This window comes from Tarenaya hassleriana, unplaced genomic scaffold (genome assembly GCF_000463585.1).
Source record: "Tarenaya hassleriana unplaced genomic scaffold, ASM46358v1 Cleome7, whole genome shotgun sequence".
In the NCBI taxonomy this organism is placed as follows: domain Eukaryota; kingdom Viridiplantae; phylum Streptophyta; class Magnoliopsida; order Brassicales; family Cleomaceae; genus Tarenaya; species Tarenaya hassleriana.
In genome coordinates, this window is record NW_010969548.1 from 4,282,224 (window position 1) to 4,295,151 (window position 12,928).

The 12,928-nt window shown below is 35.9% G+C and overlaps 2 protein-coding genes across 2 annotated transcripts; both read right to left on the minus strand.

The window, feature by feature from the left end:
• Nucleotides 1-1,656: 1,656 nt before the first annotated feature.
• LOC104801342 (B3 domain-containing transcription factor NGA3) lies at nt 1,657-3,780 on the minus strand. Its single transcript, XM_010524574.2, has 2 exons — nt 3,336-3,780; nt 1,657-3,204 (listed from the first exon to the last, which is right to left on the minus strand). Exon 2 carries the CDS (start codon nt 3,039-3,041, stop codon nt 1,971-1,973), a length of 1,071 nt encoding a protein of 356 aa, XP_010522876.1. The 5' UTR covers nt 3,042-3,204; nt 3,336-3,780; the 3' UTR covers nt 1,657-1,970.
• A 4,890-nt stretch (nt 3,781-8,670) lies between these two features.
• On the minus strand, nt 8,671-11,096 carry LOC104801344 (soluble inorganic pyrophosphatase 1). Its single transcript, XM_010524575.2, has 9 exons — nt 10,981-11,096; nt 10,210-10,339; nt 10,081-10,109; nt 9,769-9,834; nt 9,585-9,692; nt 9,412-9,477; nt 9,199-9,319; nt 9,030-9,111; nt 8,671-8,939 (listed from the first exon to the last, which is right to left on the minus strand). Exons 2-9 carry the CDS (start codon nt 10,337-10,339, stop codon nt 8,897-8,899), a joined length of 645 nt encoding a protein of 214 aa, XP_010522877.1. The 5' UTR covers nt 10,981-11,096; the 3' UTR covers nt 8,671-8,896.
• Between the last annotated feature and the right edge of the window lie 1,832 nt (nt 11,097-12,928).

Here is a 12,928-nt window from a genome sequence, read left to right on the forward strand (position 1 = left end):
TTGGGGGGGGGGGGGGGAATGTATCTTTATTCATTAACAATAATTGGAGCATGCAACATTAATATTCTCACGTATTATATAACCATCATTCACATATATTATAAACCATTTGCTTTATATGGTTTTTTATTTCACCACTTTTCACTGTTCATTTTTTAAAATTTTATATTATATATGTGTGTATATATATATATATATAATAATAATAATAATTTTGAGATATTTTTTTGACAAGTATGCAAAAATGCGAATTCATAAACAAGTGGATATATATATATATATACTTTTTATTTTGGTGGAATAGATGCATCCATTTGTATTTTCATTGTGTAAATGGTGTGAGCATATCCACCCACAAATGCATACGCATATATATGTTAAATGAATGTATACAGTATTATATATACACACACACACACAGTCTTGGATGTCAAACTGAGCATGACGAAATGAACACACGGTCATTATTGGTCCACGTTCTATAAATGGCAATTTCTAAGATATTAATTGTCTAACAACTGTGATTAATTACACATGAACAACCAAAGAAATCTCTAGGTAATGATTTTTCCAAAAATGAACGATAGCACACCGTCATTAAAATAATATCGATCGCTATTTTCCTATTATGGATATATCCGATACATAACATATCATATTTTAATAGTATATATACAAGTCCATTTTGAAGGTAAAAATAAATATTTCAGCATTGCATGTATTTGAGATATTCTGCGAGCATACGTACAGTATGTTAAAGAACAATAATCTCAGCTTACAATTCAATTACTTTCTATTCTAGGTATATATATATATGTGTGTGTGTGTGTGTGTGACATATATTGACCTTAATATATAAACATGTAGAAACACACATACAAACCCATATATGTATGTACATATATATATGAGCATATACACAAAGTAATATGCATATGATTTAGGGTGATGATACAGCAGAACGCATGATAAGATTGAGATCCCAAGATATATACCTGAATTGGCAAAAGCACAACTTGGACTCTTCCAAACAAGGCAGTGAGCTGTTAGATAAAAGACCAAACAAAGGGTTAAGGAAGATCTCAAAAGAAGGAGCCAAGCAGTAAATGAGAAGTAGAATTTCGCTTTGTGATAAAAGTCAACAATGTCAAACACATATCATCATGCCTCTTTCTTTCTTTTTTAAATGTAAATTCCTTTAGTCCTTCCACATCCCCCTTTTCTCTGCCCATAACCTGCAATTCTCTTTAACCGAGCAAAACAACAGTAACCAAACAAAATACATGGGCTTAGGACCATAAGTGAAAACAAGAGGAGAGAGAGTTTTGGAACTGCCCATGAGCTTGGAATGTACCATGAAACTTTGTCAGTGTAGGGAGATTGGTGCAGAGTACAACTTATGAAACGTATAAGCCTTTTCCACTCATCAATCTAAATGTATCATAACAAAGACGAGAACTGAACGGTGAACATTGGTTTGCTTGGTGGATTAGTGAATCACTTCACAATTCATGAACCGGATATATATATATACACATATATAGGGAGTTATTTCATGGTATAATAGCGGATAATTTATGGAGGGCGACAAGAAAATGTATGGAAAAGTTGAGATTAATCGTAAAATGTTGAAAGCATGTAGATATATGAACATATAATTTCATGTATTTTAAACATTTATATACATAATTGCAATGTTCAGGTCTCAACATAGTAATAAACTAAAAACACTGAATATGAAGAACAACTTGAAACAAAACTCCATTAATGAACGAACGAAACCTTCCCTCTCACTGGGAATCTAATTCCCTTTGCAATTAAAAATCCGATGATTTTAACCCAAAAGAAGATCGGATTAAAAAGGAAGAGGGAGAAGAAAAAAGGATGGTGAAAATAAACTCTACAGCTAATTGGCTTGTCTTGAATTGAAGAACTCTCATATATACCTTCGCGTCCAAGTAGAGTTCTAATCATGAATCCAAATCAAGAGAAAAGGAAGACAGAGACTTCCCTTTCTTTGCATATTGATCATCATCAATTGACAAACTTAGCCTCATAGCCGAAGAAGAAGAAGACGATGCGCCCATTTCGCCACGTGGCCCGCCGCCTTCCCGAACCCAAGATTCATCCACTATATCTCTCCCGGAAGATGAAGAGGGAGAATAGTGATCGTCCGTACCACACTCCATGTTCACTCCAAACAGCCTCAACCTCTTCCCGGCGGCAGCCACTTCAGATGGCGGCGGCACCGCCATAACTGCTGGAGATATCGTCCCGGGAACAACCGGGACCGAGTCGATCACCAACGGCTCTGATCCACCGAAGTTCCGCTGGTCCAACGGCCAGCACCGACCGACAAAACTACCATAACCATACCCTACGATCTCTCGTTCTTGACGGTAGTACTGATGTTGCTGATGCTGCTGCTGATACATATTGCCACGAACTCCGAAATTCAAGCTCCGGGGAACGGAATGCTCCGGTAGTCGGTTGCCGTTGACCGACGTTGGGAAATTGAAATTAAAATTAAAATTACCGAACTGGTTATGATGATGATGATGATGGAGGAACGACGAAGAGGGTATTGTCGGATTGTTTAAGAGGTTGATGTCGGGACGGTGCCTCCAATCGATGAAAAGCCTCGATTTCTCGGATTCGGTGCCGACACCACGTTGAAACGACACGATGTCTCCGGCGTCGAGTTTTTTCTCTTTGACGAAGCGACTCCATCCTTTGGTCATGACGTAGCTCTGGCTGCTGTTCCAGTACGAGTAACGGAACCTCCACATCTTGCCGTTCCTGTCCTGGAAGCTCAACAGCGTGCCGTTTTGGCTCGATGAGGGGTCCAGCGGGAAGTGCTTCTCCGCATGCTGCTTCGGTATCACCAGACGGTTCAGTTTCCCCACGTCGCTCGGCGTCACGACCTTGTCGAACATGTGTTCCTTCTCCACCGGAACTGGTAGGTTCATGTTTTTGTCGGCGATTTCTTGATCTCTGTCTTGTTCTTGGTCGGAACCTGTGGTCGCTAGTGATAGATCCATGAGAATTACCCCAGTTTTCGACGAGATCTTGCTCTTCTTGCTCGGTGAATGAGGCTGGTCAATGGTTCTTGATGAAGACTGAGCCCATTTCTTGTTCTTGGATTGTTGGTACTGGGTTCTTGTTGTTGTTCTTCATCGTGATTAGTTGTACATAACTCGAGATCTTCACCACACATGAGATATTATTAGAAACGAAACGAAACGAAACGAAACGAAAATTCAACCACAATAAAGAAGGATTTAAATTAAAGGGTTTAATTTGAAAGGGAAAAAAAATAAAGTTGGTGGTCTCACCTTATAAGAGAGGGATGTGTATACACGGCATGCTCGAGGACATATTCTTGAGGTCGAATTTCAAATCTTTTTCCCGAAGTCCGTCGGATTTCAGATGGTCGGTGCCTTCTTTCTTTGACCAGAAACAGGAAAGATATAAACCCTAGAATTAGAACAAACTATACATACACAGATTCAAGAAGAACGCTGTTTGTTGATTTGGTTCTTCTCTCGACGTTGACTCTAAGGAACCCATCAAAATGAAAAAGATGAGCCAAAAATGAATCTTGGAGTTATAATTGGCTTCTCTCACCTCTAGCTCTCTCTCTCTCTCTCTCTAGAGAGTGAAGAAAATGGTGGCTTTGAGATTCTTTGTAGAGATCAAAGAGTTAAGAGGGAGGGAGGGAGAGAGAGGTGAATAGTGAGTAATACATAGGGGCCCATGAAGGATATGGTTCGGCTCATGTGAGCAATTTGTCCTTTTCATTAGTCTATTGGGTTGGCTCCTCTTTGTATTTATATTAGCAATATATATACATGTTGGGTGGATAGATACATAGATACATGATGTATATCAGTATCTGTAGTATATCAATTTAAATCTGTGTACTGTGTACTCTACTTTTGTTTTAGAGTATCCATGTGCATTTACGTCTTCTTAAGTCAGATTCTTGTATTTTAGCTGTTAACCCTTTCCCTTTTCACCCATTTAAACTAATTAAAAGGGTTTATTATCTGTAACCTCTCGAAAGGAAAGTGAATGCATTTTTTTAACCTTTTTTTAAAATTAAATTAGAGTATTTGCCTGTTTTTTCATTAATAATATATATATGATCTCACAATTGAATCAAATATAGTCCTCACCTACTATTACAGTTGTTGGAGTGTCTTGATTCCTTGAAACACGTGTCTAGGCATACGTATACACAATGTGCATGTGTGTGTGTATATATATATATATATATCAATTGGAGAGGATCACTTCATCTCAGCATATTAATTAAAAGTTCAAACCACAGACCACAAAATAAAATACTTTTGTTTTGGTAATTGGGCTTAGTATCTAGAACTAACATACAGTTCATTTATGAGACGCAGATTTCAAATTAATACATAAGATATATTTCATTTGAATACTGTATCTGCCAGCTGAATATTAATTAACATGAAATTTAATGATTGATAGAATAATATTTGGTCAATATGGAAACACGTGTATAGAAATGAGATTTCACATAATATTTCCTTTTATTACAAGTGGGTTTCGTTATGTACATAACTACTAACTATCTGTTCTTTTTTCGGCTTAAAATGAAAATGTTATATTTTTACTAAATCATTATATTGCATATAACTAATCATGTCCTAGTCGTTATTTTTTTCCCTAATCGCAAGGGGAAAGTAGGTCTGGTTGCTGATACGTTCCATGTTTGTGGTCCAAAAATCTTATACATATCAATCGGAACACTACGAAACAATATAAAATAGCAACATATATGCACACGTGTCGACACACACACGCATATACGTATATTATATATGTATATGCTTGTGTTTACACAGAGATACGTATATTGAGAGTATATGTATATTATATATGTATTTCCGTCACATCTTAATGTGTAATTATCAATAATATGGTAATAATATAAGTTGAAGAAAGGGTAGCCCCCCCACCCCCTCCCCTGCACGCAGCTCCCCGTCTTTAATTCAAAGGCGAAAAGCTACGAAAGCAATTTACTGTTTGCTATTTACAAAACCCATTTGCCTGTTAGGGGACCTCTCTACCTACAATCGATCTCCTTCTATTCATTCACATATATACATGCATGCTTCATCATGAACATATGTCAATATCTATTTTTTTTTTCAAATAAAAAGGGATATCGATCGACTAGATGTTTGACATGATAAAAAAAATCAAGAAAAACAGATATCTGACCGTAACGAAGAAAGAAGGCTTCGACGAAATCGATCGGGGTCCAGTGGGTATTCAATCAAAACAATTGCTACATAAGGTAATATGTATAGAAATCCAAGGCACGACACATAAATGCCGAAGAACGTAATAATCCATGCATATTGCATAACAAGTTCGATCACTAACTGTAACTAATCGATATATAATTAGGAAACCCACATGGATCTCAATGGTTGATAACGACGTGTATGTTTAAGAGATGTATTATTAGATTGATTAAGGATGCAATTAATGTATGATACATGTATACATATATAACAAAATAAATGAGAATTAGGAAGGGGCCGGAGGAGAGAAGGGAATAGCTAGGGTTAGGACCACTCTCTCTCTCTCTCTCTCTCTCTCTCTCTCTCTCTCACTCTCTCTCTCTCTGTATCCCCACAGCCACCTTCTTCTTATTTACTTAATTCACCAAGTTGGCTTTGGGGGTTGGAGTTTTATCTTCTCTTCTTTTCTTTTCCCTTCTTTATTTGTATCTTTGTCGTATTGTCATCTACAAATATTAAGAATTTGGTCCCCTTCCGCGAGAGAAATAAAGAAATACTGTAAATTTTCTTTGAAGATTTGTGATGAAAAACACCGTTATGAAATTAGTGTAATTTAAGAAATGCAAAGACATATGCTCGATATCATACATATATACACACACACACTAAAACAAATGAAATCTCTCCAACTTTATCTGGCTAGCTGAACAAATATCTCAGTGTGATATGTATGAGGGCAATTTTGGACCTGTGTAGTGTATGTATGTATACATACATAGAGAGAGGAAGGATGAGTATATATTTTGTATGGGCAAATAGCATCCATTTGCATGGGGCAGGTTGTGATGTGATGATGGCAACAACTGTCATGTGCCCCAAAGTCTATATATATGTTCTAATCAAAATCAAAGGGGTACCCCCTATATATTCTACTAAATTACGATTATTTCTATCTCCTCTAAATTATAGATTTCGAAATCGCAATGTGGTAAAAAGCTTGGACCGGTGCCTTTTCATGGCTTGGTCTGATAAACACACACACATATATATATATATATATACATATACAGTAGCGGACCCACTTTATATGGTGTGGGGCACAGGCCCGTAATCAATTAAAAAAAATATCAATTTTACTTGCAAATTTGTAAGATTATAGAAAAAAAATGTTAAATGCCCCCATTAAAATAAAAATTATTTAGGTAAAATCATATATATATAAAATTCTTGCTTCCTTTTATCCCTTTCTCTAGGTCCGCCACTGTATATATATATATATATATATATATATATATATAGTTCTAACCAAACGCTAACTTGCGCTCTTGGTGATCTCGTTGAATCATAAGGCTCCTACCTATGTTTATAATAGTATATATATGTGTGTGTATATATATATATATCATTCGGTTGAAAAATATGGGCTGCATGTCCTCCCTAACCCCCTCTCTACACATAGCTTATCAGAAGCAGCTTCCTCTATACATTTGCCCTAGCTCTCCATTCATATATGATATTTGAGAGCTAGCCATATGTTTGTTCTGATCTCGTACTGAGATATCATGTTATATATATACACATATATAGTTATGAAATTTAGCTATAACTATTTATATAATGTATGTTTTAATCATCACATTGAAATATCATGTTATATATATATATATATACACACGTATATATAAAAGACATGCTGTGGAACAAATATTCCTTATATTCTTATATATGCGGCACCAAAATCAGCTGATGCGGTCCACATATATGAAAACACGTTTAAAAGAAAAAAGAAAACGAAACAAGACAAAATGGATGGTTCGCGTGAAAACATATTGTACGCTACCACACACATATATCCATCGCAATCCAAAAATGTAAACCCTAATCCCCGTGTGAGTATATATATATGTGTGTATATATACATTCATAGTTGCTTGATAACTACACAAATGTAATTAGAAAATGACATAACAATTTTTTTTAAAAAAGCTGCAGTTAAGAGAGAAAAAAAAAACAAGTCTATTTTTTTAATAAAAAAAGAAATCTAAGTACATGAATATAGATTCCAAATTAGTCAACGTTTTTGACCGGAAACCTAGCGAATTATTAATCATTTGATTTTCTATATAAGGGAATATTGTAATACGGTGTTAATAAATAAGCAGATTTACGAAAGAAACACAAAACAAAACAATGATAATAAGCTCGAGGGCTTGGCGTATACCATAAAACCATACATAAAAAAAAATATGAATAAAAAATAGAAAGAGAACACGGAAGGGGCCCAACGAAGAAAACCGTTGGAGGCTTCGCAGGCTTCCTCTTTTATCCTTTTGTGGAGTCGCTGTCTCTCCTCCATATACGCTCATTTTTCATTATTATTATTATTATTATTATTATTATTATTATTATTATTATTATTATTATTATTATTATTATTATTATTATTATTATTATTATTATTATTATTATTATTATTATTATTATTCGCACCCTAATTTTCATGCTATCTTCGATCCCCCGACTTTTTTCTTCAGCAAAAAACAAAATAATCTCTTGAAATTGTCGTCCTAATATTTTGGACAATATTAAATCAGGATTGCTTTCTTATGTTAATTCAATGAATATTTATTTTATATACTTTCGTCACAACAATTAATTATACATAAATGATAATTTCTGTATTATTTATTGTGACTAAAGCATATATATATATATATATATACACACACGTGTGTGTCTGTGTGAAAGTGATGCGCGAGATATCATGTGTGTGTAAGATTTTCGTCATTAAATTCGGTATTCACTTGGGTACACACTAGAGGAGAAATTTAAAAAACGGATCTTTTTTATATATATTATAATAACTACAAATGTGAAAGATGCTTGACATACACGCGCCGTATATCTTGTGAAAGGGACCGGTTTTCTCTGTGATTGTAACTGGACCGGGCCCGGTTTGGGTAGGCAGCCTAACCGACCACCCTGCTTCTATAATCTATATATCCTTATCTCTTTTTTTTCTTCTTCTTCTTCCCAAAACGTGAATCCCATGACCAAATTTAGAGTTCGGATTCGTTGAAACTCTCGCGAGTTATTCCAATCCGTCATTTTCGTATAATTAATCTATTTGGTGGAAAATTAAATTTACTTGAACACACGCGATGGTGATACAAATACGAGGAATTGGTAAATATATTAATTTAATATTGGAGCTAAAGCCCATTTATTAACACATGAAAAACAAACCTGGGCCACTGAGAAAAGACTATTGGGCTTTGGCCCATTCACAGTTTCAACTTTCTTCGTCTTGTCCCATTCATTAATCGCGCTTTGCCCCTTCTCCGTCTTCCTCTTTGGGCTTTTCATGGGCTCACTGCCATATTCCTTCTTTTATTGGACATTTATGGTCCAAAATTTAAATTATCCGACACTTTATTATGTCGAGCCCATCCACAGAGATCAAGAAGATCCTACATAGAGATGTCATCAATGTCCATCCGTTTTTTAAAAAAAAAAAGAAAAAAGAAAAAAGAAAAAAGAAATGCTTATTCAAACATATTAGTTTGGATAAGGAAAAAAAAAGGCGCCATGAATGGTGAGAGGAAGCTTCTTCTTCATCGCCGGAGGGTGTGCAGAATGTACTCCGCGTATAGGTCCCTGTCAACGCATATGTCCTTCACGTATTCAATCATAGAAACCCGAAACAAGAACCCATCAAGGAACCCCCAAAAAAAGAGAAAACTTTACATAGAGTGTTGGATGGCTTCAACTGCAGTCTCTGATGGGAGAAACTCGTCCACTGCTACTTCCTTGTTCTCGTTCTTCTTGTCTGTCAGAATACCCGTCAAGGAAGGAACACAAAGATCTCGTCTTTTTTGTTTTTAATGAACAGACACAAAGAATGGAAATAGGATACAGTCTTCAAAGAAACGCCGGATTTCGGTGAGGCGATGAGGGGGAAGTTGCTTGATGTCAGTGTAATGCTTGTACTCTGGATCGTCAGCACAAACCGCAATGATCTTGTCATCTTTCTCACCCTGCATCATAGAAAGCACCACTATCACACTATCATCCAATCTTGACATGGGCAGTCATTTATGGAGAAGAGGCTTTTATAGAGGCAAGTCACCTGGTCAATCATGGGCATCAGTCCGATAGCTCGGGCTCGAAGAAAACAACCTGGAAGCACAGGTTCCTGTCCACAAAACGGATTCAACGACATGGCATACATGTTTTTTGTATAGTGCCTATGTGAGAGTAGAGCTTTCTTTATTAACAAAGACAAGTAGTGAAGGCTTGTACCTGCATGATAACTAAAACATCCAATGGATCGTTGTCTTCACACAATGTACGGGGAATGAAACCGTAGTTATGTGGGTAGACAACCGATGAGTACAAGATGCGATCAACCTGAGAGACATCAAAACAGTGAGATTGATTTGTGACATAAGAGAACCAATCTATTGTATTACATCTTCGACTCTACCTTGATGAGTCCTGTCTTCTTGTCAAGTTCATACTTGACCTTGCTGCCTTTCGTGATCTCAACAACCTGTTTCGATCAGACAAAACAACCCGAGAATCCTAAAAACAGGGTCTTTTCTCTGTCATTAGCCTGCCAGTGCGCGCGCACACGGCAAAGAAGAACAGACTGAATTGAATTCACAGATGATGTATCATATAGGCCCACAAATGGAATTGAAACATGATAAAACATAACTTCCAAATGTAAAAGATTTGTCTTTGATTTCCAAGATTTAGCCGTAATACTTGTTTGAATGGTTAGCATAGCACTTACCACATTGAAGATTTGAGGAGCTCCAGGTCCTGCAGGCATCAATTTATCAAAGTTGATTCAGTTCAAAGAAACAGAAGAACTAACACGAGATTTGCAACAAGAAACCTATTGGATTAGTTTTACAATTACCGATCTCAAGATCGTGCCACGGATGGGCGGCACCAGATCGCCTGGACAAGGATGAGAGGATCCTCTCATTCAGGCGGGGAGCTGATCGCTGAGTCTTTGCGACTTGACTCTCGTTCACTTCTTCACTCATCTGATAAAAAAATGAGTCAGAAAATAAAGTAGCATTACGAATTTACGATTACCACACATGCAATCCGAATACATGCACACATGAAACGAACGACACCGATATGATTAATCATTGAATCAAGAGATGAATCGTATACAGTAATACCCATCATCTAGAATCACCATTGTTATTCTTTTCAGCTATATATATATATGCACGGTCAGATCCATCAGCTGACATCAACAGTGTGCCTCGTAAATGAAATTCGACTTTTCCAACAAAATCTTAACACTCCCAGCAGATTGGACCCATCAATTACAGGCATCTATCATAAGTTGTTGGACAGTTTTAATCTCATCACTAACGAATTCCGGCCAAAGTGATGTCGAGAAAAGTTGAAACGCCGATTATTTCAGACAATGAACAAGAGAGAACGATCATATTTATCTATGTCGGAGAAAGATGTCGCCATCAGTTCATTTCTCTGAACCTCAAATTCCAGAGCACTGACAAATAGGGTTGACAAACCCGACGGGAGATTTCTCAGCCCACTTTTTATTGTTCATCGGGGGCGAATTTCAAGGGAAACCCAGAACGATAAGCATAGAAAAGCATCAAACTTTGACGTCTAAGAACAAAAGAAAACGAGAAAAAAAATATACCTTGGGATCGAGGGGAAAGCTTCTTACAAGACAGATGAAGAGATTTTTGGGAGCCAAAATGAAGAATTGGGTAAACCAAAAGAGAATTAGGTCGACACGTCCCCTGCAATTGCAAAGGCAGAGTTGTCTTTATGGGCCCAAAAATCAGGAAATTGAGAGATGGACATCGAAAATTACGGTCCGGTCCCTGTCTTTAAACTAATGTTAATTGAGTTTTTTATTATTTTTATTATATGTTTCGTAAATGAGTAATTTCAATTTGAGTACAATCTTGGTGGGAATATCTCCCAGAGATTATTCTCCGATTTCGAAGAAGTATAAAAATTACAAAAATAATTTGGTTGGTCCATGCACGTACGTAGGGGGAAAAAAAAGGATCAAGTAATGGGAAAAATGAACGCTTTAATGGATGGAGGATATCTCTACTGAAAAAATGCTTTGCACGTTCACCCAACTGCTGCCGAGAGTTTGCTTTCCTTCTTTTGAGACGTAAAAATCAACGGGTCTAGGTCAAGCCACATATGAGTTTCGGCCGTTACATCGTTTTCGATAATATTGATTACTCCTTCCTTCCGTTTCAAAACATTAGTTGTTTTAGATTGTTTCATTTTTAAAAAAAAAATAGATCAAAAGTCACATATACCCTTATTTGATAATAAAAACAATGCAATTATTGATAATGTATTGGAATTTGATATGGATAAAATTGGAAACTATTATAAAAAAAATGTTTTGAAAATATAAAACTATAAATATTTTGAAATATATAAAATAATTTAAAATTACAAATATTTTGAAACGGGATGGAGTAAAAACTATAGAAAATGTAACATTAAATTTTGTAAAAATAAAGCTCGAATGGAAATCAAAGCATCAAAACTGGGCTGCTTAAAAACTAAAACACAGAGACCCATATACGCATCAGATGGGTTTCGGCAGTTGGGTATTTTTTATAAATTGGGCCTTCAAATGGGCCTTTCCTCAAGGCTCCAATTTTACTTGTAAAATCTGGGCCGATATTTTCAACCCAAGTTAAAGCATGTCAAGGGCCTCTTGGGCCCAAATTATAATGGAAACGGGATAAACTAATATTATAATCTGATTTATATTCTTTTTTTTTTAATATAGACCAGTCTTGCGCCACGTCACGTTCTCTCTCTGCATGGCTTCCCATGTTGTTGCCACGTCCTTACAACCCGAGTTCTGCGATTCAATTTTTCCGAATAAAAAAATAGGAGAAAACTAATATAAGAGATGATTTTTTTTTTTTAATTGTGCTGTGTTGCTTCTTAAAATAACCTCCACCTTCTGTTTTATATATATATAGTGCATAATTAAATCATGCGAACGTTGTAAAAAGCCATGCATTGGAAAAAGAAAGCAGGAGGAGTATAAATCTCTAAGTGTGGTGGTTTTTTGTCTTTCATTTTAGAGTTTTGGTAATAATTATTTACTTTGGTTAGAGATAAAGTAAAAAAATATATATAATAACAATATTCCATGGTTTGACTTCTGCAGCGAACAAAGTTGGGTCCCCCACGATAGTGCCAAAGCTGCGAAGGTCCAAAAGATCAGAGTTCGAGAAGAAAGATGTCTGACGTCTGATCAAAGTGGTTTCCTAACCGGACAAAAACATAACTCTTCTACATACGGTTTGGCAAGTTCCGTATATATTCGGTATGTTTTACGTATACAATAGTCGAATTTTTATTCATTGATTAGATATTAACAACTAGCAACCATGATAATCTAGAATGATTTTAATGCTATAATGTTAAATCAATTGATACATGCTTCTCGTTCATCATATATGCTTTGTTCCGAAAACAAATAATGAATTGGAGAAAAATGAAAACTGATTTATAAGAAAAGTCTCGACTAGGGGTTACAAAAAAATAATAATGCACAAAAAAAAGAGTAGACTATCTATTGGGGGGGGGGGGGCACG